Consider the following 27,304-nt stretch of genomic DNA (forward strand, 5'->3'; position numbering starts at 1 on the left):
ATAGAGATACAAACAGATAATATTAGTATTTCAAACAATCAAACCAAAAACAAGAGGGAAAAAATGATGATATAGAGAAAGTAAAAGTGAGAAAATATATGTGCACTAAACCTGTAAGTACATAGGAGGTGGTGCATCCTGGGTCAGTGCAGAATGGTAAAAGATATCATGAGGACTGGTAACCAAAGGTGCTACTGTATATGTGCCCTTGTCCAAGCAGCTTCATTTGGGCTCATTGTGAGTTCCATTACAGCTGATACCTGGTCATAGGGACCTTTTTTATTTTTTTTGTGGTGTTTTTTCATATAATTAGCATTTTTCTCAAATATCTTAGTTGTGCAGACTTTTACTCTTTTGGGGATACCCTATTGTGTGTGTTATTAACTGATAGGTCAATTTAATTATGCTCAACAGGAACCTGTCAATATAATATGGGAGCTACCATTGAACACTTGTTTTAAAAGTGGAAGCTCCTGGGCTGTCATCCCTATGCTTCTATCCTACAAGCACATGCATATCAGGTGTTGGGGCAGTTCACATGCATGTACCTCTTGCAGGCCAGGAAACCCTCCAAAAAATAGCAGTGGTTTCAACCAAAGTTCTAGTCAGATGTCCTTTACGTGAAGCGTTAACATGTTTTCTGTCACCCAGCAGGAGTGCAGAGAAGTTAATGCCTCTTATTAAATCCAACCATATCTTTCAGAAGTAAATCTGTTTTGTATGCTGGACAGTTTTTAGATTTTATTTCATACTGTCTGGTTTTGCCAAATCACTCAGTTATACTGACCTGCCTTCAAAACTCCTTTTAATATCACTTGAAGAGTGCCTGCTGGCTAATCTGAATGAATTTCACCCCACGAACCATGCAAGAGCCTTCCATACGTCCTGTTATGTGATGGTTGTAAGTCTTTAGCTCTCAAATGCAGTGCACATCTTGGTATATTTTTCTACTTGGGTATGACAGCCCAGGTTAAAAGAGTAAGTCAAGACAAGCTCAGCTGAGAGTAAAAGTTTTACAAACACTAAATACAGAAGCCTGATCACCATAGACCTACCTCTTTAATTTTTTACCAAGCAGGAGAGAAAGTCTGCAGACAAGTTCTCAAACATCTAACATCATAGGTGTGTTGGGTAGATGCTGCTTCCAAGTCAGTTCTCTTGAATTGTGAGCCCAGGCTGCATGATGACACCCTCTAGGGGTTTTTTTCCATGACAGCCTGAGCTCAGAGGAAGTGGTTGAATGGCTTTGGGTATCATTCAACCCACAAGTAGTCAGGCAGTTTAAAGCTTAGAATTAGGTCCAGTTACTGCCAAAACTCTTTTTAGTTTTGGACAGGGTGGTGAAGGGTTAGAATAAGGCATAATCCTGGATAACTGCCGCACTCCTTACCAAATGCCCCTTGTGCTAAAAGGTAGGTGCTGAAGCAACTGCAGGTGGCGCTGCGCACCACAGTGTACATCAAAAATGTCACCAGCACACCAATGGATGATGTCCAATATAAAGCGTCTTTTATTCATGCATATTGTCACACAAAAATGCAACATTTCAAAGTTTCACGCAGGGTTCTTTTCATAAGGCTTAACATGAGTTAGAATAAGGTTAGAATAACCTTAGGCAACCTTAGGTTTTGGTTGGCAACCTCATGCCAAAGCTGGCACATGTACTGCTCTGAAATGGCTTGCTGGACCTGTTGGAATCCTGCCTTTCCAGCAGTAGGAGATATAGTTTATACATTAAAGCAGCCAATGAAGATTTTAATCTCCCTGGCTCTATTTTGCAGAAGCAGCTGAACATTACCATCTTTATTTGCTGGGATAGGTGAGGGCAGTGCAACTAAGAAGCCACAGTGCGGGTTGCATACACATTTTTTCACCGCTAACACTGAGCGGGGATTGGTGTCAGTGCATACTACTCACCGGTCACAGCAGGACAAGTAATCTGCACTGTGATTGGTGAGAGCAGAGCCATAAGCTAAAAAAATAAATAAATCAATGATTACCTCTCCTCTCTCTGCATAGAGCAGTGCTTCGAAGCAGCACTGTAATTTGTGGTAAATTCCATTCCTATTTCTTCACAGATGTTTACAGCACAATAGGGTGCACAGAAAATTCCTGCACACAAAAATGTATCGTAAAAAGCAAAAAGGGGACATTCATGCATTCCAACAGTCATTGCAGATGATTCCTCCCGGAAAAAAAAGACATTACTTGCCACCTTCCCATTGGCGTAACGTATATATGTGGCAGCACAATGTGTAGGGTTTTACATTGAGGTTTTGCATATATGTTTCCAGCCGACCACGCTGTTCTGTGCTGAGAGTGCACTCACTCTGCACTCCCAGCACAGTGACCTAGCTGTCGCCAACAGCTCTCGGTCACTGTGAAACAGGCTCCCAATCTTGATGTCACTGCGACAGCCAATAACAGTGATCACATGATTGGAAAGTCCGCTTAGGACTCCCGGCTTTCAGAACCCCTTAAAGGGCTGACTGGAGCCGGCAGCAAGGGTTAAAATAAACTTTCCTAATGACACTGTATTAACAAGAATAGAGGGCATTCTGTCATTTGCAACAACAATTGAGAGATGTGTGACTGATATGGCAAGAAGCAAGCTGCTGTTTTGAAGGAAGCTTCGGTGTTTAGTGGTGCACTTGATGAAAGTTTTGACATAAATAACATGGCTCATCTTGCTGTTGCAAGATACTTTGATAATGACCACATTTATAAAGAGCTGTGCTGTCATAAATCAATGCCAGGAACTACAAAAGGAGAGGATATTGCAGCTGTCTTTATTCATTTTTTTCAAACAGAAGGATATGACATGAAAAAATATTTGTTGAACAACTGTTGGTGCAGTTTCATTGACAGGAAAACACAAGGGACCTATCAAGCTCCTAGAAGACCATATTGGACATTCAGTACAGAAGTTTAATTGCATTATACATCAAGAATGTTTATGTGCAAACATTTCCAAAGCAGCTCTTGACAGTAATGAAAACTGATGTAAATATCATCAATGTCATACTTTCTTGGTCATCGTTTATACACAGGCAATTCAAGACTCCTATAGAAGACATTTAAAGTTTTCATGAAGACATCTATTTTCACTGCAGTGTTTGGCTTGACAGGGACAAAGTTTTGAGTACTTTTGTAGCTTGCTTAGATGAGATCAAAAGATTTCTCCATGAACAAAAACAACAGTACACAGAGTTGACAGTCAATGATTGGCTTTATAAGCTGATGTTCTTAACAGACATAACACCACACTTTAATAAATGTTTGACTCCACGGAGAAGGATAGACCGTTCTGGATTTCTATGAATGTTGAAAGGTGTTAACTTGTAAGCTGAAACCGTTTTCACATGATATTCCAAAAGAAATGTATTGCTTCTTTCCTCCCCTTACAAAGATGTCAGATTGTAGACCTGTCTACGTGACTGAACTGAAGGAGTACATGGAAGAGTACAGGGAAGAATTTGATATGCAATTTAAGGATTTTGAAATGCATGGACCCATGTTCTCCTTCTCAGGTCTTTATGATAGCTTAAAGCGGACCTTTACACTCAAAAATGAGGATTAATAATAACATAAACATGTCAGGTGCATGTTCCAAGTGGAAGTTTTTTTAAATACTTACACTTGCAGAGCATTTACTTCCTGCTTTGAAAGTGCAAATTACTTCAGTTTGCCAACTCAATGCACACTGGATTTGCCTTATCATCAGCAAAGCATTGCTGGGAAATCTCATCTCTAATCTCAGGAGATCTCAGGGAAAGGCATTTTCTTCCCCTGAGATGATGTGCATGGTGACATGTCCTAGTCACACATCTAGTCACATGTGCCAGAAATCCAGGTAGCAAAAGGAGAGCTAATAATCTGCTCTTAGTAAACGTGGCCACTGTGGGGAAGAAAAGAGAAATAAGGTATGCAAAGAATCCAAAACCAGGAATTATCTAGAAGTTTGTGTTTGTAGATTGTCATTACTAAACATTTCTAAAGGTGTGTTTGTTATTTTAAAGATATGGGCAAAGGTTCGCTTTAATAGCAAGCAATTGGACTTATCCATTCTTGAGTGGCTCACTGTTACCAATTTTGAAATGCAACACATTGAATTCAAATCCCCTACAATGTGGACAACTCAATGTACAGAACTGCATAAAACATGTGAAGGACACTGTCATGATTGTAGATCAGCTATTCTTCAGTGCTGGACTGCACTACGTGTTAAAGTTTGCCTTGACTTTGTGACTACATTTGGATCTACCTATATTTGTGAGCAAATATTCTTACATAGAAGGAATACTTAACCCCTATATGCACTTGTTGATCTCAGACCTTGACCAACTTGTGTACAACTGAAAGTGACATAATATATTTCTGGCATTGAACTTCTCATCTAGGAGCTTCAAAGGCAAGGTTTGAACTTAATCAGGACAACAGCTAACACCTCACACTTTATTGTCACCTTTAAATTTAGAAGATGTCCTCGGCTACCATATTAACTGGATCCTCACCAGTACTTCCATCACAGCAATCATAATTGTGTAGAAGAGTACACTATAATTTACTTTACCACATAAAACGCTGAGCTTTGCAAAATGCTGACTATACTTCAAACCTTGTTAATTTATTACTGTTCTTTTAGTATATAGCCCCACAATTTACAATTCCTTTTTCTGATGGAGAGTGTGTTTTGATTTATATATCTAGTGCTCTGAATTTCTTACAAACATTTTTTACACACATTTGGTTGCCTAACCTTAAGTTACAATCTCTGTCAGCGTTTTTATTGATGTTCCTATCTCTGTGACCATACAGGAATTGAGAGAATGTAAGCAAGATTTCATTGACATAGACATAAATAAAACCCACCTCTTTCTAATTTTGATTTTTTTTTTTAAATACATACGTGATTGGAGTTGACCTTTAAATGTTAGGGTTAGGTTTTGTAGCATTAAACCCATAGTATTAAACCCTCAACCTGTTTTCAATAATGAATGCAGATTTTTTTTTAAAAATACATTGCCCAGCAACTTATTTCTTTTTATTTTCACCCAAGTACTTACAGTCATCATGTTACTGAACAGCTGGCTCCAGCTCTCTCAGTTCCTGAACCTTCTACCCAGTACGAAATAACCAGAGCTAGCACTGTCTCCAGCATCTGTCAACCTACTAGCTCATAGAAGGGAGGATGGAGGAAGGAGGATCGGGAAGCAGGGAGCATGGGGGATTCTTGCCTTGATGTGCTTGTGGAGGCACACACAGCTTACTAGCACACACAATGGTGGCTCCATAGGATCCTGCAGGAGATAATAGCCTAAAACAGGACCAGTGCTATGGGGACTAGCTGATTCTGCAGGAGGCTAAAATGTTTAAACATCAAGGAGCAGCATCCGTTGTAAGTGATTTCATCAGCATCTGAAATAGCTTAAATAACTTTTGAACTAAAATTTAGTTTAGCGGAGGAGGAGAGAGGCTGAAGGTATAAGGCCCTGTTCATACCAGGACGGTTCGGCTGCACGGATTTGGCCACGAGGATCCGCCGACATGAACAATCCCATACAATGCTATGGGGACCGTTCATGCGGCCGCGCTACTCTGCGTGATCCGAACCGCCCCTGTGCGAATTGCTACCTGACCCTTTTTTGCTGCGCTGATCAGTGCGCTTTTCATACAGATTTCAATGGAAGCGCGCTGTTTAGCGAGGATTTGGATCCTTTAATTGCGTTTTAGCGCTGAAATGCAATTAAAAACACCCAATACCGCCCTTTCAAAATACGCTTGGAAACCGAGCTGATCCCCAACCGCCCTGGTGTGAACAGGGTCTAACAGACAGCTTTGTGAGGTTTGGGTGAGTATAACTTTGTTATTTTCATCCCTGGATAAAAACAAGCACTTAACTCTTGCAGTGCAGGGTTAGCCACACTGCAGGGGTTGAGAATACGTGTGCCCAGAGTTCATCTTTAAGATTCTGGCATGGATGAAGCATGTTGACTATATTTTTTTGTCAGTCCTATTGCACACATGCTAAAGTACTACTTTAACATGTAGTCATACTGAAGTTGGCATATTGACTGAGGCATTGGCCTTATTTGGGCATAACAGCTGTAACCAAGGCCCGTTGGCCCACATTCTGAAATTTGTTTTTAAAATATCCTCATATTTAATATACCTAAACAAACTAAGATACATACTAAATGGTGTTATGCTAAAATCAAATATTGTATAATTGATCATTTTAAGTGTGATGTTGTACAAAGAAAACTTGTTAGATTAATTTAACATAACACCCAAACTGCGATGAAACAGAAAGAAAATAATTTGTCTTTTCAACAAACTTCTGAACTATTTTCTGAACACTACAGCAGCTGTCTTGATTCATTTTTCTCCAGTTCTGTAAGTAGTAATAATTTATCCAAGAAGCAGACTTGATTTTTGCTTAGCACTGTGTAGCAGACCAAGCAATTTTCTTGCTACCACTTTTTAATTAGATTAAATATGGCATGCTGTCTGAGGTCAGAGTAATTAATCTAATTCAGGAATGCAGTGTAGTGTAGACTGAGTTAGTGTTTAAAGACCTCATTACACTTTCTTCCTCTTCCTCAAACATACAATCCTGAGATATAAGAGGATCCTAGTGTGCTCCTTACTATGGGTTCATTTGCACAGCTGGTACACTATAAGGAGCGACAGTTTGCAGGAAACCTTTAAAAAGAGAAATTTAGGGGCTGCTATTATTGACATTTTCATAAATTCTAGTTGTAAGGCTGTCTCTGGCTTCAATACATTCCACATCAATGACTTGACAAAGTCAAAATGAAGTTGGAACTCCTGATCTGCATACTTGTTCATGGGTTAGTAACCCAAAGCACCTTAAAGTCATTGGGTCAACATGAAGGCCGGGCAACTAGCATTTTCAAAATGAAAAGTGCAGCCTTCATATTTTTTCAGGACATGTTTGCTTTAAGTTTATTTGGGTAAATAATAAACCCATCTGTTTATTTGGTCAAGGGAAGTTGCACTGGCCAGATGCACATGTTCTAAAACATGCAGTAGGTGCATATACTGTGTCTACCTACCTATAGATAGAGATGAGTGGTGATTTTGCACCAAAATGATTGATTTTGACTTGAAATTGTCATCGATATTAGCCTCCAATTTTGACAAGCAGACTGCTTAAATGGGCTGCTTTCTAAAATAGCCATGTGATCATTGTGTCAAAGCCAACCCTAACGAAAACCATAAAGCTAGTCTTTAGGCTATTTTATCTAATCAAAAGATCCATGTGATTGCTTTGTCAGAGCTGGATCAAGAACTTTAATTTCCTTTATTCCTAGCAATAGGAATGTGTAAATAATGATTTCTTTTTTTATCATTATGAACATGGCATACCTTTGAGCAAAATGTACTAGCAATTTACAAAATGCAAGGCATATAGGGTATAAGAACATAATCCAGATGAAACAATACATTGCCCAGCAAACTATTTCTTTAAATGTTGCACAAGCACTTATAGTCAAATTGTTTCTGAAGAACTGGCTGCTCAGCTCTGCTTCCCTGAATTTCCTGTCTAGTATAAGAGTAAAAGGGACAGCACAGTCTAGCAGCTGTTCATCTACCAGCCTGGATTATGGAGGATGGATGAAGGAGGATTGGGGAGCAAGGAGGAGGGAATTGGCTTGCCGTACTGTGCCTGTCTGGTTGTGGAGACCCAATCCATTTACTAGCTCACCCTGGGGTTGTTCCATAAGTCCCTGTAAGGAAAAGGAGCCACCCTAAAACAAGATATCAGGGCCGGTGCTCAGGTTTACAGGTTTGCAGGTTGATTTGTTGTTTTCATGGTAGTATTTGTTATAATGAAGGGTTTTTAAAGAAAACCATGATATACGGTTAAAACAAAAATAACATGCTTACATACATTAAAAACATGTATTAACAGATTTTCAATGTGCCTCAAAATCCATTTTGGTCTGTATTTGTTTATTTATTCAATATTCAAGCCCATCCATGGAAAGCAGAAAGTGAACCTTTTCTATATATAAAAGATAAACTACAAGGAACTGCCTAAAGCCTCCTTACATCCCAAACCCAAAATGTAATCTATTGCCGTTTACCAGTAGTTACATGAGTTGGCTGTGTTAGTTTTCTTTTTTTTTGCGTTTTCCCTTTATTTCAACCTGGAAACCTAAAAATAACACACTTTCTGTTCCTGGGTGGGTGTGCTCACTTCTGCTCTGTATCTATGGTGGAATCCAGGATCACCCAGGCTGGATATCAAACATGTCTTCTTTGTCTCAAAGGGGTGGCAAAGGGGTGTATTTAGGGGTGGCCAGAGTAGTACTTTACTGAAGAAAGATAAAATTGTTTGTGCTTTCAGTTCATCTTACAGCAATTGACAAGAACACTACATTTCTGGCAAGATCAACAGGTCTTTTCTGTACTTGCTGAAAATGTTATTTCAAAAAATCCCGAATGCTGCCACCACATCTGGAGTCTGGTAAGCTGCAATATATTAAATGTCTTGCATTTCGATATCATTTAATTTCACCAGCAAAAGAAAATGTTTCTAGTTATTGTTGCCCACTGAAAACACATTTGCCTTTCAAGACAGATATAAGAACATTTTCTGCACACCCTGAATGAAATGTAAAAGTTAAAACCTACAGGTTTATGAACTTTTCTCCCTAATGAGTTAATTCTAGATTATGTTTACTGACAGTAAAGGATATTGGTTTCTACATGCTGACATTTTGCACGGGAAAATTATAAGTAGGTTGACATTTTTCATTGTCTGTGCAATATTGTATGCTTTAGGAAACATTTTGATAAACATGATCTGGTTACTAATGTATAGTAGCATTTGTCAATTTTAAATTTATTACAAGAGTGTATTTTAAAACAGTTAAGACATTTATTTGGCCATTTTGCAGGGCCAATGGAGTCTCTCTTACATTGAACTGTAGGTTTAGCCAGTTGCAATACTTTTAGAAGGATTTTTGCCTGGGGCTCAAAAATGGAGCTAAAAAGGCTTGACTTCTGCACAACTAAAAATAAGAATGAAGTGCATATATTATCTTGTTTTTTATCAAATCAGTTATGTAAGAACAACTTAGTGTAGGCTACCCTAATCAATTAATGTATTGCTTCTGTAATCTAGAAATACAGATTTTTAAAGGGTTAGTCCGCCCTAAACCAATATTTTATTATATTATTGGGTTGGATTATATATGTGGGTTGGGACTGTTTTAGTTTCAAAATCTGCAAACCTGCTGTGGCCATTGTGAGGAGTTCCCACCTTCCCTAATAAATGGTTTATTTATTTTTACACTATGAGGAATGAAACAGCAGTTGCTGAAACTTGCAGAGATGGTCGGGACACCCAAACCTCCCAGGTGAACATGAATTTATAGCAGGAGATTGCATAGTTGGAGTACCTAAACGTATGAGAAGTAGGAAAAATAAGAATAAATGCAGTTCAACACTACCAAATCATCATCTGGAGTCACAGGGCAAACATACAGTTCAAACAAAATGCAAAATTGACAACCTTATTTTGTGTCTATCACAGATGTTTGAGAATTATATATTCTTAATATCACAGGCTATCAATGTACTATATATTTATAATACAAAACAATTGCCAGAGAAAGTTGAAACCTACACTATAAAAATCACATTTTATTTCTACACAAAAATTAAAAGAACTTAAAATAAATATAAAAAAGCAATATACCACATCTACAACATAATAACCAAAATTAGAAGGTGAACATCAGTCCACATTTTTACACTTGCCATCTCTCATATGGGCAGCTTAGCATCAAATATTGAATAAAAGCTATTCAGATATTGCTCCAAGTGGATGTGTTATATATCAAAAAGGGGGTTCTCCATTAAGTTTGAACTTTCACTTATCCAAAAGGAGTATCCATATGTGTACAAGTTCCAGTATATAATTTCCTTATTCACTATTGTATTGACTTCAAACTGTAGGTCCAATCTACGAATCACAAAATGAGATCACAGCTGATTGGCATATATTTTAAGATCCAGCAGCAATAATCCCTTTATTTATTGTATTTAAAGAATACAACATACATTACCTATTCCCTAGAAGGTAGAAGCATGGTTTATTGGATGAGCTCCAAACATATGTAGAAATATATCTACCGTATTCCAGAAGATATAACAGTCTCATGTGTCTTGAAGACCAGTATCCCATCACATTGTTATAAAATTAGGCACACTTGTGGAAAAAAACACCCCGGTGCTGTTAAACAGACATCAGTCATACTCAGACAAAGACCAGTTCCTTGTATATCCAATAGCAGAGGAATAATAGATATTGAATGTTGTCCAAGACAGCCTGCTTAGTCTCCCCTATAGATACCCACAATTGGTGCCAATACTATTCACCAATTAATAAGCTCAGGATATACATTATTGACCTTGAAGTCACCAATCCTCCAGAATGTGTATAAGGATACAAACTGTAGTCCATCTCAGTGTTGTAGACAGATACTGGGCTCAGCTGTATGAAGTTTAAGCAGCAAACAAATTCCATTTAGACAGTTAAAAAAATATAATCCAACAGCTATCATGTATGGCAAGAAGATCAAAGATAAAGTCCATGCAATACTTAGCTGTCTGATGAAGGTGGGCAAAGAAGCTTGATATAGCTTGATCGTTTTCAACAGTCACAGGCAGCTGCTTAAGGAGAACAGGTATGTGCTGTGATCTCTGAGTATCCCCCAAGTGTGGCCATACAAATAAACTGGCATGAAACCTCATAAATTTCATGCTTGGTGCATGGGGCCAGCCCGAAAGGCAGGGGAACACATTATGCCTGAGTCCACTACATGGAACACATCTCCCAGAACTTAGGCAGAAGCAGAAGATCCTAACCACACAGATACATTTACCAATTCGCCAGGCAAACATTTCTCTTAAACAATTTTAAGCTCTATAGGCTTTGTGTAGAAATTTGATATTTTTTTTGCAACCTTCTCTTTTTTTTGTGGATCAGAGAGCATGAAAACATTGCTTTAGTTTCAATATTTGCAAATGTAAAACTTGCTCTGTGCAATTTTCAGTGTAACAGGTTATAGGTTCTATGGTTTAATCAGTTAAGCCATCCCAATAATTCTATCTGTTGGGTCATTTTTTTCAAAAGAATGAGTAGTATCTGAAAGGATACAGAGATTAAGACAAGGTTTTCATTTGAATTTGTTAATATCATTCAGAAACATGTGGAATAATTGGCGGATCAATGGGGTCACGATAAGTTTATGAATCTTGTTTGGTCTGTCTGGAAAGGATATGCCAAGCTGTGTAATAAATTCTCTTTCCACTTGAAAGTAAAGTTGTCCCTTCAACCATTATAAATCTAGCAGAATATTCCTAACAGTTTATCATAATTAAAAGTGCAACCAAAGTTTCTTTCTAGAAAATGTCTCTCATATGTACTATAATTGGGAATTGCTATTTTGAGGCTGGAAATGACACCATAAATCACATTTTGAAAACTTTGTTTTATAAGTACCCAATCTAATACCTTAAATGAAGACTTTTCAATTTTCTTAACAATGTATTAATTGAAACAACATTGGTGATTGTGGCCCTGTTCCGTTATGCATTTGGTAGATGGTTATGTTTTCCAAATGTCTTCAGAATGGTTAACAAAGGTGCAGGGTCTTCTTCAGATCTTCTTCGGGTGGTCCTCAATGTAGCAGAAAGTGGTGCTGATGTGATCACATCTGCACTACTTTCTGCATTCATGTATATGAGTGAAGGGCACTGTGATCACCTTCTCCTAATGGTGCCCTGCACTTACAGGATGTCCTTAGTTTTCCAGATTTTCTGATGCTGGCTGTCAGTTATCCCGGAAGGAATTTACTGTACGTTCTGAGGAAAGCAGTTACTATGGTGGAAAGCACCAGAGAGACGTAAATATTGCAGCCCAATCTGCTTTATTGTTTTTAAGGTAGTAGTAAACTCTTAAACTTTTTTAATAATGAATCCAGATCAAAAAAATAAACATTACCCAGCAAAATATTTCTTTACATTTTTGCCAAGCACATGCGGTCATCATGTTTCAGAACAGGTGGCTCCTACTTTCTCAGCTCGGCTTCCCTAAACTTTCTGTTCAGTACATGATCACAAGTCTCCAGCAGCTGTCCCTCTAAAGAGCCCGGTGAAGAGAGGATCACGGAACAGGTGTGCCTGTTGCTGTGCCCCTGTATATGTGGAGACACACACAGCTTGTTAACACACACAAGGGTGGCTCCATAGGACCCTGCAATGGAAAGGAGCCACTTTAAACAGGATATCAGTGTCAATGCTCAGGGGACCAGCTAATTCTGCAGGAAACTAAAACTTTTAAACATCAAGGCACACCATCCATTGTAAATGATTTATTCATCATTTGAAATAGGTTAAAAACCTTTTGACTTCAGTATCACTTTAAGGCCTGCTGGAAGCCATGTTAAGTTAAGCACGTGACTTAGTTACAGTTCAACAGCAACAGTGCTGTTTCTGTGCTGCAGGAGGGATGCCGTATGTGACAGGCTAGGTTATCATGATGCTGGTATGTGTGACGCACACGACCACAGTGTCCCACGACATTTCGCCCAGAAACATGGTAAAAGAATCCAAGATCTCCAGATTTTCGCTATAGAACATATCCCAGAACATTATTCTCCTCCATCAAGGCTGACCCACCTTCAGCTCCCAGCAGTCTACCTTACTGCAAACATAAGCCACTCTAGATACAGAAAATGCACAGTAGGCAGAGGGCGAAGTCATAAGCAGGCGGCCTGCCCAAGTAGCTCACTCCCAACAGGATGAAACCATGGATAGGGTACTCACTGCTCCTAATAGTTCAACAGTCACAGATCTTCTTCCTTGGTTTACTCAGGTGGATACGGTCTCCTGGATGCTCCCCTCCCCTGTGGAACAGTTATATTTATTTCTGCATACCTGGCTGTATATTACATTTTTTAATGTATAATATACAGCCAGGTATGCAGAAATAAATATAACTGTGCCACACTACATGTGTGGGCTGGGCACAGGATGGCATAAAAAAAGTTATATTTGCTTGCTGTAATGCAATTACTAATTGCATTACAGCAGGCAAATATAACTTTTTTTTATGCCATCCTGTTTTTTATAAATAAATATAAATATATAACTGTTCCACACTATATGCAATGCATTATGCACTACAGTGTTCTGGTCTGAACATGTGCTCTGCCTCATCCATGATTTGCCTCATCCAAATAGAATATCAAGCAGTAGTGATTTTTTTTTTTTTTATATAAACCTAATTGCCGATTAGCGTTATAAAAAAATAAAAAAAATCACTACTGCTTGCTATTCTATCTAACTAAGCCTTGTATCCCCATATGGTGGAAAATGGATGAGGCTGAGCACATGTCAAGGCCCGAACACTGTAGTGCATAATGCATACATATAGTGTGGAACAGTTATATTTATTTCTGCATACCTGGCTGTATATTACATTTTTTAATGTATAATATACAGCCAGGTATGCAGAATTAGATATAACTGTGCCACACTACAGGTGTGGGCTGGGCACAGGATGGCATAAAAAAAAGTTATATCTGCCCCTTTAAGAAAAAGTATCGGTAATTGGTATCGGCGAGTACTAAAAAAAAAAGTATCGGTACTCGTACTCAGACCAAAAAAAGTGGTATCGGTGCATCCCTAATTCTCATCATTTTGTTTTTATTAAAAGTTAAATACCCTTTGACTTTAGCAAAGACTAAAATACATACTATTATAGATATGTAGGCTGTAGAGGAGTATTTTGTCTGCTGATAATGAGGTCTGGAAACATATGTCTTTTTACAAGATACAGTTAGTAGACCTTTTAAATTAAATACAAGCACCGAATGACCCCTCTTTTGTTCAACTCATTAGAATTACCACGACTTTGATCAATAGCAATTACAATTCTGCTCTATGTTCAGTCATCTCAACTCTGTTTAAAATTCTAATTCATGGCAATTAGCAAGAGAAACTGTTAATCTTAGCTTTGCGTGTCCTGTGGGAAATTCTCATGTGGTTCTCTTTTGTGGTTTTTCAGATTTATTAAACTCTGGTCAAAGAGAGTTGCAGATCTAATGTTTCTAGCAGTTTGTGTTCAAGTGCTAGGCATTTAAATTATTGAATTAAGTTATTATGTTTTCTATACTTTATTTATCAACAGTAGCTGTTTTCAGAGCTATAGCTTTTAATAGACACATTTGGCTTTACTGTGAGCTGAGAACGTTGCCTGCGGTAGGCTCAAATCACACAGCTTAAATAACCGGATAGGGATCCTGATTTTTTACAAAATTGACTGTAGTTTTCAGCTGAGTCTAATGAGATCTGAAAATTACAAAAAAATTACAATGATTGTGGCTGAAATAAAGATCCTTTTCCTTGTGTTAAAGCTTCATGAACTGTGCCTCATTTGTCATTTAGGTACAGTAAACTCCCAGTTATCTTGCACCCATGGGGATTGGTAGGTGTTGGAAAACTGTAGCTTCTGGTTGCTTCAAAGTTAATAGTAATTCTCAAGCAACCACCCTCCCTCTGCGGCACCCCAACCCCCTCCCCCGCTCCCCTTCCTCCCTCCTGGGAGCAATAGCCAGACTGCTATTAGCTATTTCATATTGCAATAGCAGGCTGGCTGTTGAAACCCTGCCCACTGAGCAGAGGAGCGGACCAGAGAGAGATGTCAAAGGTACAATAGCCAGCCTGCTATTGCAATTTGAAACAGCCAATAGTAGGATGGCTATTGCTTCTCATTGTTTACATTCTGCTGCTGACTGTAGAATCTAGCCGCTGGCTGTGAGCAAGATGTAAACAAAGAATTTCATTAGCAACTAAATACATTTAGTTACTAACAAAAATGTTTTAATGTGCACCAAGCAACCGACAACTTTTTAGTGTGCAGCAAGCACTGGCAAAAAAAATCGAGGGCATATTATGTGTTTGATTTTTTTTGACAGTTGCTTGAGACACATTGGGGAGTTTACTGTATTCCTGTTATATACTTCTTTTCTATATCAGCCCTCCCTTTTAGAGTTTACAATGATTATATCAGGCTTTTTGCACACAAGTCAGATAAAGCAATTGTTTTACTATATAGGAAGAATGTGACTCTTATTTCTTCCTTTTCCCCTTTTGCTGTAGATACAGTAAGTGGTATTTCCACTTTTGCAGCCATAATGAGATAACAACTACTTTTTATTTGTTACATGTTTCCATTTTCATTCTTTAATAAAAAAAAAAAAACAATTTAAATTTATAAGTGCTTTTTACTTACTTAAAAATCCTACCTAACTCCACTTATGTAATGTTAAGGAAGAGGCTGTAGATTTAAAAGAGAACTAAAGCCAATCCTTTTTTATGGCCTTAGTTCTCCTTTGTGTCACAAAAGTACATTAGTAAACAGCCTGCTATATGCAGAGCCGCCGCTAGACGAGAAAGATCCTGACACTCGGATCCACCTGCCTGATAGACAGCTGGCTCTGCCTCTCTAGAGCTACAGCCAGCTGTGACCACCCCCTCCCCTGTCTTTCCCTCCAATAAGCGCTGGAGGAATGGAGAGGAGACGGGGAAATCCCTGTGGGCGGAGAATCTGTGCATGGAGAAGACCATAAGTTGAGCAATCAATGGTTCGTGATCGCACCGTTCTCCATCTATAGAGCTATTTGTATGTGGCTACAAATGGGGGTGTGGTTTATAGGTGTGAATGCAAGTGGGTGTGCTCAGTAGGGTGTCCCCGGATTTCATTTTGAAAATCTGGTAACTTTAGATTAGAAGCAAAGCATTCTGGTCCTTAATGGTCATAATGAAGATTCTGTGTACAGTGGTGTATTGATTTTGAGGTTTAAGAAGCTCCCCAGTTTAAGTTCCATATAACCTGAGCAAATAGAACTTGGAGCAAAGGTAAAATGCCAACATTTGTGAACACTTATAAAAGATTACTAAATCAATTTAACACAAACACCATAGTATATTTATATCTTAAATTACCCAGCAAACTTTAAAAAAAAAGCAGATAAACCTTTTCCTAGATCTAGACCTCTTATTTCCCTCAGTAGAATGATCATTGATGCTTAGTAGTTTCGACTGATGGTCTACCTATAATTCGTTGCCTATGACATTATGTTAGCTTGCAGTCAATGTACCAAATGTGAGCTGTCTCCATACAGCTGTTTGGCTGTTTTTACTAATGAGAGAAAGAAAAATTATCTCTGGAGAATTTGTGATTTTATGTGTACAGGTGTGTGAGACTGTCCAGATGGTTCTGATTAAAAATAGCCCTTTTTCATGTGCATATAAAAAATTATTCATGCGAGAGGGAATGATTTGTACTTAATAAATTAGGATGAGCATATAATTTTGACTTAACCTTTTCAAGATCAGTGGTAAAAACACAGGAAATACTGTGTAGGTAAGAATTATGTGTTTCATACCTTGTTAACCAGCTCATAATAGATCAGTTCAGCTTTCTAGAATAAACCGAAATGCAGCCCTGTTGCACTTGTAATGGTATTTTTTATCCTGTCTTACTCTAGAGATGTCTGCTTGACGTTGATAGATTCTTGAACAGCACAGGAATGATGGCTGTTTTTCCTCATGCATTGTGATTTCATATTAAATGATATGTCCTTGTTCAGCCTTAACACTTGAATTTTTATGATAAATTACATAGGTGGCTATTGTTGTCTCAAACAAAAATATAAAGAAAGGCGATTGATCAGAGCTGGGTTGGATTAAAGCCACATTATGTTGTTTGGCTCAGTTTGAAAATCTACTAAAATCTTGTTCATTTAAGCCTTTTTTTAGTTTCTGCTGACCTTTAGTGATGTAGTATAGCCTACCATCCTCTTTTCTACTTGACTTATATTTCAGGAGGGATTGTGTCTTCAGTAAACTTGGACATTTGACTTAAATATAGTTCAATGCCTTCATGAGTCACAGTGCATTTTGGTTTGCTATAAATAATTACAATCAACACAATTACCATCATAGGAGTGTTGCCATTGTCACACACACAGACTAGCAGGTGTTAGGCAGGGCAAGGGTCTGTTAGTGGCTGAGGGTCATCGTTAGGGAATAAAACTGCAGGTTATAGGGCCAGAGTTAGGAAATTAATGTTAATATTATATTATTATTATTATATAGGATTTATATAACGCCAACACTTTGTGCAGCACTTTACAAATACAGTTTACAATTTCAATAGAGGAGGGTTATGAAGACCCTGCTCATGAGCGCTTACAATCTAGCAGGAAGGGCAAGTGATACAAAAGGTAATAATTGTGTGGAATGATTTAATGGAAGAAGTGAAAGGATGGTTATATTGAGATGGAATATGCTTCCCTAAAGAGATACGTTTTCAAGGATCACCTAAAGGTGGACAGAGTAGGAGATAACTGGACAGATTGGATGGGAGACACTCTGGAGAAATCCTGGAGGCGAGCATGGGAGGAGGTGAAGTGAGAGCTTAAGAGCAGGAAGACTTGGGAGGAGCAAAGGGGGAGGTTAGGGTGATATTTTGAGATGAGGTTGGTGATGTAGTTTGGGCTTGTTTTGAGTTGTAGATGGCTTTGTATGTTGTTGTTAGTATTTTGAATTTTATTTGTTGGGGAAGTGGGAGTCAGTGGAGGGACTGGCAGAGAGGGTAAGGTGGATGAGTCTGGCAGTAGCATTCATGATGGACTGAAGGGGGTATAGCCTGTTTATTGGTAGGCCAATAAGGAGGGAGTTACAGTAGTCGAAATGAGATATTACAAGGGAGTGAATTAGAAGCTATGCCGTGTCATTTGTTAAAAAGGGGCACATTTTGGAAATGTTACGGAGGTTGAGTTGGCAAGATTTAGATAGTGATTGGATGTTGGGCTAAATGGAGAGCTCAGAATCAAGGATTACACCAAGCACCGTTGCTTGACAGGAGGGGTTAATCGTAGTGATCGTAGACTGTAATGGAGAAGTCGGGGGAGTGGCGATCAATCAATCTCTCAAATATTTCATCAAGTTAATGGTGCTTGATATGTTACACTGATGTAAGAGGTCTGTTCCTTCCACATATCTTCGAGTTTGCGTTAATAGGGACCAAATATTTCTATGTCAGCTTTCAAGCTAAATGTTGTGTCTTATGTGGTTTGACATTTAACCTCCTATACATATTTTAAAGTAAAACTATCACTTGGACATTTGCTCACGTAACCGACCTTATTGCCAGCATCCATCTTTCAGGCCAGACCTGATATGGTTGAATGCACACCTGTACCACCTTCTGGACTAAATAGAGGACTGAGGATGATGTGGAGGCAGTTCACAGATTACATGTTTTCTATATGGAGGGACAAAATACAATTATTTGCATTATACTCGGGCAAATTCAATTTATTACCTGTTGGGGCTAGACTTAGGACCAATGTAGATTGGTACTAGTGCCATTTTGAGATGTAAGGGTAAAAGTACTTGATGGTCAGTTTGTTTTTACCATATCCAGGAAGGCAACTAATTTAAATCAGTTACTTATATTTCCAGTAGTCATCCACCATCAGTAGGGTAGCAGAAATCCATTCAGAGTTTAGATTAATGAGCGATGTAAAAACTGGCTGATAGAAAGCATCCTACATACGGTTTATAGTTTAGTTTAGAGTGTGTGTCTGTGTGTGTGTGTGTGTGTGTGTGTGTGTGTGTATATATGTGTGTATGATATATATATATTCTAAACTAATTTACATTCAAAAGTGTACATTACATACATCAACGCTTAAAAAATATGATTCTAAAACCTTGACACATTTTAAAAATCTGATTCCCAGGGGTGGTAGGGACTCAAGCCATAGTTCATGATTCATGGATGGTAGTACATATTCATACATGTTTTTGCCAAGGCAAGCACATGTACACAATTTCATTGCTTCTGCTTGCTAATGCAAAATGTAAAGATAAAAGCTTGTGATGCCTTGTTTGCTATAAGAGCACAGCATACAGTTTTTTTGGAGATGTATTCAAATCTTTAGGTCATTTTTTATTAAATGTCTTTACAAGCTGTATGTGTAGTTCTAGAGATGGAACCCATTTGTTCAGACTAAAGTTTCAAGAAACAGTTGTTAACTACTTGACCTGATGAAGCTGCTGTAGTTGATAATGCATGTATACTACTAGATTATGACTATTTATGTCAATATTTGTTCTCTTTAGTGTATAGTTTGGGACTGGGACTCTAATGGAAAACATGACTTTATTGGAGAGTTCACCACATCGTTTAAAGAAATGAGAGGAGCGATGGAAGGAAGGCAGGTAAGATAACCATATGTAAGTTGTTGATGCAAAAATGTACTGGATATTAAAACTAAACTGTAAAATAGTAAAAATTGCAAAAAAATGGTGTGGCCAGCTGAGGTTAAAAGCGTTCTGGAGTGCTTGGCAGCAAAAGGGTTAATGCTGCCTATGGGACTACAGACACGCCATGCACCGCTACAGCATCCTGTACATCAGCAAGCTCAAGGATGCAAACTGACCATACCAGCATAGATCTGCTTCTGTGCTTGACATGGTCAAAATGCAGCAGGAAGATAAGGAAATTGGCAAAATCACCAGGTATTTGTTAGAAAAAGACAGTACAGTGGCAGAGGAAGCCAGTTTCTTTAATATCTTCAATATTAATTTTAGGGTTACATACACTTTAATGTAAGTGAACACTCACTTTTCGGTGTGAAAAGTTTCTACTTCTTTATTAGCTCATCCCCACTGCTCATTGTTGGTTTCGCTTGAGCTGACACTTCAATGGGGACTGTAGCAGAGACAATCTACAGACACTCCTCAGTATACGATCAGGCTGCCTTCTGATAAACCCATCGTAACCCGATCAATCGTATCGTAAACCGAGGAGTGTGCTTTTGTGTACTTTTGTGTACAGTATTGCCACGGTCAGCAGCAGACAGTACACAATGGGGATCAATAGCCAGCCTGCTACTGGCTATTGCAATTTGAAATAGCCAATAGCAGTTTTGCTTTTGATCGTGGCTGTTTACAATACTACCTGCCAGCTGTGGAAGCTATCCGGCAGGTGAATGGGGTAGTGGAGCATCTCGGGGCTGGTTGCTTAAGAGTTACCTCTCAAGCAACCAGAAACTACAGTTATCCGGCACCTACCGATCCGTGGGTGCCGGATTACTGGGAATTTACTGCACAGTACTGTACAGTAAACTTTATCAAAGCTGTGAAAGATTGTAAGTCGATCTATCGAAACCCGAGGAGCTTCTGTAATGACACTTTTTTGCTTAAATACAGGCAAGAGAAATGACCTAACTGCCCTTTTCCGAGAGTTAAGCTGGCCATACACCTATAGATTTTCTGCAGATTTTCTATGGTCAGATGGAAAAAGTGCAACAGGTTCCTCCATCTAAACTAAACTGTGTGGATGTAGGAATCTCCCACTGGGCCAAGCTTCAGTATCTTGCTAGTCGGCTATGCTGGCTGTCAAAATACCTGAACAATCTGATTGGATGCAGGCATTGTTTAGGTGTTTTGAGAGCAAAACTTTCAGGCTGCCTCATTATAGGGACGACCCTGACCAGATTGCCCCTGCCTGCACTGAATGGACTCATATGACAGACATGATGGACAATAGGCCATAACCACGGAAACAATTACCTAGTACTAGCCAGACCTGCCCACCACACTGACCAGACTGCCCATCCCCTTCCCCTTCTCTGCTTATCTTACAGACATGCGCAGTAATGGACATATAGGACATGTAACCACATATACAAATACATCACACTAGCTAGACCTGCCTCCCGCACTGGCTGGACCCACCCGCTGCTCATCTCAGTGCAAATACTATGGTACTGTTGCAGCTACATGAGATTCTAACAACCACAGTTTTGACTCCCAGGGGCAGATGCATAATGCCACATTTTACATAGTTACATAGTATTTGAGGTTGAATAAAGACATTAGTCCATCACGTCCAACCTATTAGGATCTCATTCTAGGAGTACCTGTACCCCTGTATATTACGGTCCCTTAAGAAATTTTGATTACCCCTATTGGATAATTGCTAATGCATTCAAATATACTTTAAGCATTATGTAATTTGTAGTTTGAGCACAGCTGAAGTGATGAAGTTGCCTACCCCTGGCTTAGTTATGAAGCTGTATGCACTTTGAATATTTAATAATGTCCAGGGGAATTAAAAAAAAAACAGGATTTTGCCTTGCACCAGATTGGATGAAAGAAGCACATTCAGTAAACAGTAAATTGCTGAAAGTGAACAATCTGTATTCCTTTAGTAAAGCGACCCGTCTGTGATGTTCCAGATAACAATGACAATGTGGCAATGTGGTTTATGGCACTCAATAAGTAGATGGTATTGTGAAGGTAGAGGGATCCTCTCTGGAGGTAAAAGGAACAGCTGGCCGAGAATTTCCCTGATACATGTTTGTCATGTCTGTCTGCTACCTCAGTCATAAAATCCATTACACAAGACCGATAATTGAGCTTTGGGGCAAAAGGGGAAATTGGCAGCTGTGGTTTGTGAAGATGTAATGTAGGACAAAATGTCCTTTTTCAAAACTAATTGACTTTGAGAATGCCAGGTGTAGCAAGGGAATCCCACACTGTACAGCAAATATTGAATCACTAATATGAATCTATGAAATCAGTCAAAACCTTTTCTACAATTCAGAGGAAATCTGGGAGAATTGTTTATATATTATATACTTTATACTCATACTAATATTATATACTCACTTAAGTCAATAATAAGCAACATAAAAATCATTATTATATTTTATTATTTGATGCTGGACATGCTGGGATGTGCTGTCATTGCTCGAGCATAGTGTCCAAACACTCCCTGTGCTTGTCGTTTCTTTAAATACCACCTTTGCTGCACCCCATCCAGGTCTACACTGCATCCGTACCACAGCCACTGCTACATCAGCAGCCTAAGGGCCCGTTCACACCAGCAGGTCCTTTAGAACACAGCCCCTATCGTTGAAGATTGCAGTGCCAATGTGCGGGAAATGGCACATAACACTGTAGCTTTTTTTTGTTAGAACTTTATTGGGATGTTCCATTGCGCTTTGTTGGACTTGTGTGGTGCGATGCAGTGGATTCCTTCACATTAAGCTGCACTGAAATAAAGTACTGCATGCCATACTTTTTTCAGGCATATACCACTGCCGTGTAGTGATGTGAATTGTGCAGACTGTAAACAAAGCAAATTCCCTTGTCTTTACATTGGCACAGAGGTGGGCAAGACTGCCCGTTCTAGCTCAGCGCAACTGGTGTGAACAAGGTCTAAGGCTCTGCTGCATTCAAAGCCCAGACACTGCTGCACCTGCAGCCTGAGCCTTTGCTGCGCTCCAGCTTGGTCTCCGCTGCAACCACAGCCCAGCTACTGCAACCGCAGCAGTCTAAGATTTTACTGCACCCACAGTTTCACTGCCACTCAGCTTTGTCCACAGTGTACAACTCCAATGCACTTGCAGCTTCAGTTGCCCCACAGTCACAATCTTAGAAGCACTCATACCCTCAGCCTTGCCATTTCTATATCCACAGTCCGCATTGCATCCACAGTCTGAGCATTCCCTGGGCTTTCCCTGCAATTGTAACCTCCAGCCTCACTCCTACCTCCAGCTGCCCAGTGCCTTGTGTCTCTCTATCAATCTAGTTCCCTTTTACCTGCCACCAACCCTCTTTTACATCTGCAAGTACCCATAGAGTGACCTGGGGGTTGCCTGCATCTAAACCCAAGCTCATGTTAGGGGGTCTCTGGCACAGCACCAGCTGCCCCTTAGGTTAAAATAACTCGCAGGTAAAGCCATTGCATAAAAGGAGTAGGATCCATATCTTAGTTTTGTGACAGTGTGCGGGCTGGCATACCAGATTAGGGGCCTGTGTCCACTGGTTTGGGCTGGTGTCAATAGCACCAGTTTGACATCAGTTAGCTTGGAATTCGTACTGTTGCATTAAGTCAGATGGTTGGCTGGCTTAAAAGGCCAGAGGAACATACTCTGTAGGATGGGTATTACATTACTTTTTTTTTTTCTCCATTTGTTATTTTTAAAGAAAGGATGGTCTCCATAAGTGGACAGTTCCATTTGGATATACAGTAGGTCTGCTTTATTAAAAAGGGCAGATTAAAAGGCGACCTTTAACATTGGGTTAATAAAATGTTTAAGTTTTATTCTATGCAATAATTGTTACTGAATAATACATACAACAAACATTTGATTTACATTTGTAATCATCCTATTATTGCCGGTTTTCATTATAGGTGCAATGGGAATGCATAAATCCAAAATACAGAATGAAAAAGAAAAACTACAAAAATTCTGGAATTGTAATCCTTAATCAGTGTAAGGTAAGGCCATATCTGCAAAGCGTTAAAAATAACTACACTACTTTTACAGTGAGAGTGGAAATGGGTAACATTAACATTGGGCCTTAAGACTAGAATTTTTTGAAGTGGTATTCTCATTGCTTTTAGCAACCCATTTGATTCTTGTTTCCGCTCTCCCATAGCGCACTTTAAGAAGTGAACTGGAGCATTGTAATAGTATAGCTGTTGCTTCAAAACATTAATTTATTGTTGTGAACACCAGCATTCAACAACTCTAAAACCTTTTATAACAACTATGAGCTTGCAGCTCCTCTATATCCTGTCTGACTGAGTCATTTGTTGAAGGCAGCCTACTAAGCTTAGCACATATGTAGAAGCTGATATTTGGAACATTTGAAAGTGTCAGCAAACTGTTAGGTTTACATCTAGGCTTTGCATGCTTTTATGGAAGTCACAAGAAAAGGTGTTTACATCTGTTCCCAGGTGTCTTTTAAAAATAGGAGACTTGTTTTGCATCCTAAGGATTTTAGCTTTCATTCTGCTTCTGTGTTGGTGCCATTCTGAAAATTCTCGATTCAAGAAACTCTTTTAACCTGTGATTCTCAACCATCAGGCTGGGGCATGGTGCCAGGCCACGGACTCCCTTCTGTTGGGCCATGGCTATCTGCTTCAGAGTCTACAGTTAGAATGGCCCCAAACACCACACAACAAGTGGCAGTCCAGTGTAGGCGCTCCCTGAATTAAAACCCCTCACTCCCCCCTGAGAGCCTGACACTGGGGGTTTGCATTTACCATGTTTTAAGAAACGGAGATGGGTGTTGGACAGTTGGGAGGCACCAGTGTCCCCTCTCTACCTGCAGCAGCACAGAGACTGCCATGGCTTTAAGAAACGGAGCTGGGTGTTGGACTGTTCAGAGGCATCAGTGTCCCCTCTCTACCTGCAGCAGCACAGAGACTGCCATGGCAGTCAGGTGCCAGGAGAAATGCCACAGAATCAAGGAGGGGCACAGAGATTGGGAGAGTCAATGACAGCATAACACACACCTAGCACTGGAAAGTGATCTGCAGCTCGACAAATGTCGCTTGTCTGGTGTCTGCTATGTATATCTATTGATCTAAATTACAGACATGTAATCATTACATGACTTCAAGGTAGATTAACAGACATACTTAGGAGGCACTAGGCAGGTAGAAAAAAACTTACTCATAAAAGTATGAGAATACATATTTTTGCATTCCCAAATATAACCTTTTTTTTGAGGCTGGATTCATACTTCCACATTGTTGTAACACGTGCACTGCATTGCGTTGCCTTTTATTTTGAATAGCACCCCGGCCCACTATGGCTGGGAAGCTGAGTTGTAGCACTTCACAATGGATGGCAACACGTGGTAGTGCAGTGCCCTGTGTTGCATTGCAGAAAAAGGGTCATGTGCAATTTTAGGCACTTCAAGACACATTGGCAGCCCACTCATTTTCAATAGGCTTAATGCACAACACAACATCAGTTGGCACACCGCAAATAAGTAAGTGTGCCTTTACTGTTGGGACATGGTAGGTTTTGGAAAATTATTACCGGGCCCTGGTCTCATTAAGGTTGACAACCACTGCTCTATACAACATGTATTCACCATCATTTTTTTGTGATGTGATCAAGAAAACACAAATGCAGTCTTTAATTCTGGATATCTGGAGAGCTGTGATACATGTATAATGAAGGAACCTTCTGATTTGGACTGGTGAAATAACAACTTTGTTAGCCTGTCACATTTCTCATTAGGTTTTCAACTTACTCATTAGTGTTGGCATTGTGTAATTGAATATAAAACTAACTGTGGGAGTTTATAATAAAAGGTGATGAGATACTGTATATCACCAGTATTATTCCTTGTATCTGTAGTACCTGTGTTTGTACAGTAAAGTATATTAGTAGGTTATAGATGGTATACACTCAGGGCTCAGTTTTATGATTGCAGTACAATTTGCCCAAATATAATACAGATATGATTTACCACAGCATTGTTTTATAAAGCAAGACAATTTTCATCAGCAGGTATGTAAGACAGTGCCATTTGTTTGACTCATGTTACTGACAAAATCTTAATACTTTTTCTCTGCGATACAGCTGTACTTCCCCATAAAGGATGGAGGTTTCTGTTGTATTGTGTGCTCTATAGACAAATATGTCAAAAATAAACATTTCTAAATAGCATCCAATCACTTCGGAATCATATTTATGATCTCTATCTCCATGCCTTGTTTTTTCTTTTACCACTAGACATGACGGTTGTGGATTTATAGGCCACAATTAATGTTCTCATTAATCTTTCACACGGTCTATAAATATATATGTAACCCTTCTTTGGCCTGACCTAGAAAGAATATTTTTTTAATTCCCAGTGATGTGGTAGGATTTAATGTGGCAGTCTCCTAGGGTTAAATGTAATAAAACAGTTCACTACTCTCATGCATGTACCGTAGACTATGCTGTACAATCTTTGGCTGTAGAATCATTGAACTGTTCCTTACTACTTGAAGCATGAGCAAATCTTTGTTGATTTTAGAAAAGCTAAAGAGTGACAGTAATAGGGGTCTGCTATATATTGGAGGAAGTGAAAAGCAGATGTGCTGTCTGTAACATCCAATCTGATTTCAACTGTTATATATAACTATATATTATATACTTATAGAAACTGCACCAGCTGGCATGGATCTGTTCCAAAATCAATGCATCTGAGGGTTTTACACTGTACTTGGAGACTTATGTATTGCTGTCTTGAGATTTCAAAGATAAAATTGACTGTTTTTACAGATTTATGTTTGTATGCTATGCAGCCTATAGAAGTACCTCTACTTGTGATTTTGATTCTCTTACATAGTGGAGGGCAAACATCTTAAATCTGGCTTCTCATGGATTACAGCCATGCAGGGACCCGTCTTTATTTTCTTTATTAGAATACTAACCACGGCTGTCCCTATAATAAGGCAGTTGTTGCCTTAGGCAGCATCTCAATGGGTCATGTGGAGGGCGACGGCAGGTGTGCTTGCCGTCCCCTGCCTGGCCAAAGCGTCCCAGGTTGCTAAGAGCTTAGCAACCTGTGACATTTTGGCCGGTGTCCTGCCCAGCTCGTGGCAACCAGTGATGTCAGTGAGTTAAACAGGATGCTGGATGCCGCCCAACTTCCCCCCAACGTGCATTGGCAGCACCCCCTCTTCTCCCCCGCCTCAGGCAATACTCTAGGGACACCCCTTGTACTAACTTACAGACAGAGACACATAGGGGGCTAATATAAAGATGTCACGGAGCCAGAGCCATTCATTATGTGTGATTAGAGGCAAAAACTAACGCGCTTCGTACATTTTCTTATGTTTACATGCATTTACAAGGGTTTAGATACGTTCAGGGTATCCAATGTTTTTGTTTTTTTTAACACAGCTAAACTGAAATTACCTGAATGCAAGTAAACATGCCCTTGTAATGAGGCCTAAAGGTTAACATATATAAACTTCAAAAGCAAGTCAAATGCTCAAAAGAAAAAAAAAGTCTTGCTGTTTTGCTTTGACTTACTTGAGGTTTGTGTCTGTGTTGCTTTTAAGCTTTGCATTTACATTAAATTGTACTGGGAAAAAGCGAATCAGATGCAAATACAAACCTGCATGCAGAAGTTAAGAACTGGGACCATTGGTTTACATACTGTACATCACAGTACATTTATAAACCTTCAGTTAGTCACCACTGACTGGTTTCTAGGGAAGACCTTCATCATCAGAGCTCTAATGACATGTGTCCGCCCTTGAAACCAGAGAGCGGTTTCCACAAAGGTGAAGAATATAAAAGAGAGAAAAGAGACAAAAGTGGTTAAATAGAAGAGAGGGTTTGCAGATGGGATGAGAGTAGGGAGAAGGGGGGGG

At 39.3% G+C, this 27,304-nt stretch overlaps 1 protein-coding gene across 1 annotated transcript in view; it reads left to right on the forward strand.

Moving 5' to 3' along the window:
- LOC108796615 (copine-4) overlaps positions 1 to 27,304 on the forward strand; it is a 200,173-nt gene that overhangs the window by 125,587 nt on the left and 47,282 nt on the right. Inside the window, exons 7-8 of the mRNA XM_018568113.1 lie at positions 19,240 to 19,338; positions 23,327 to 23,413. Coding sequence (XP_018423615.1) covers positions 19,240 to 19,338; positions 23,327 to 23,413 — 186 coding nt within the window. The remainder of the gene's footprint in view (positions 1 to 19,239; positions 19,339 to 23,326; positions 23,414 to 27,304) is intronic.

The sequence above is a fragment of the Nanorana parkeri genome, unplaced genomic scaffold (assembly GCF_000935625.1).
Source record: "Nanorana parkeri isolate BGI_ZX_2015 unplaced genomic scaffold, ASM93562v1 scaffold1139, whole genome shotgun sequence".
Classification (NCBI taxonomy): Eukaryota; Metazoa; Chordata; class Amphibia; order Anura; family Dicroglossidae; genus Nanorana; species Nanorana parkeri.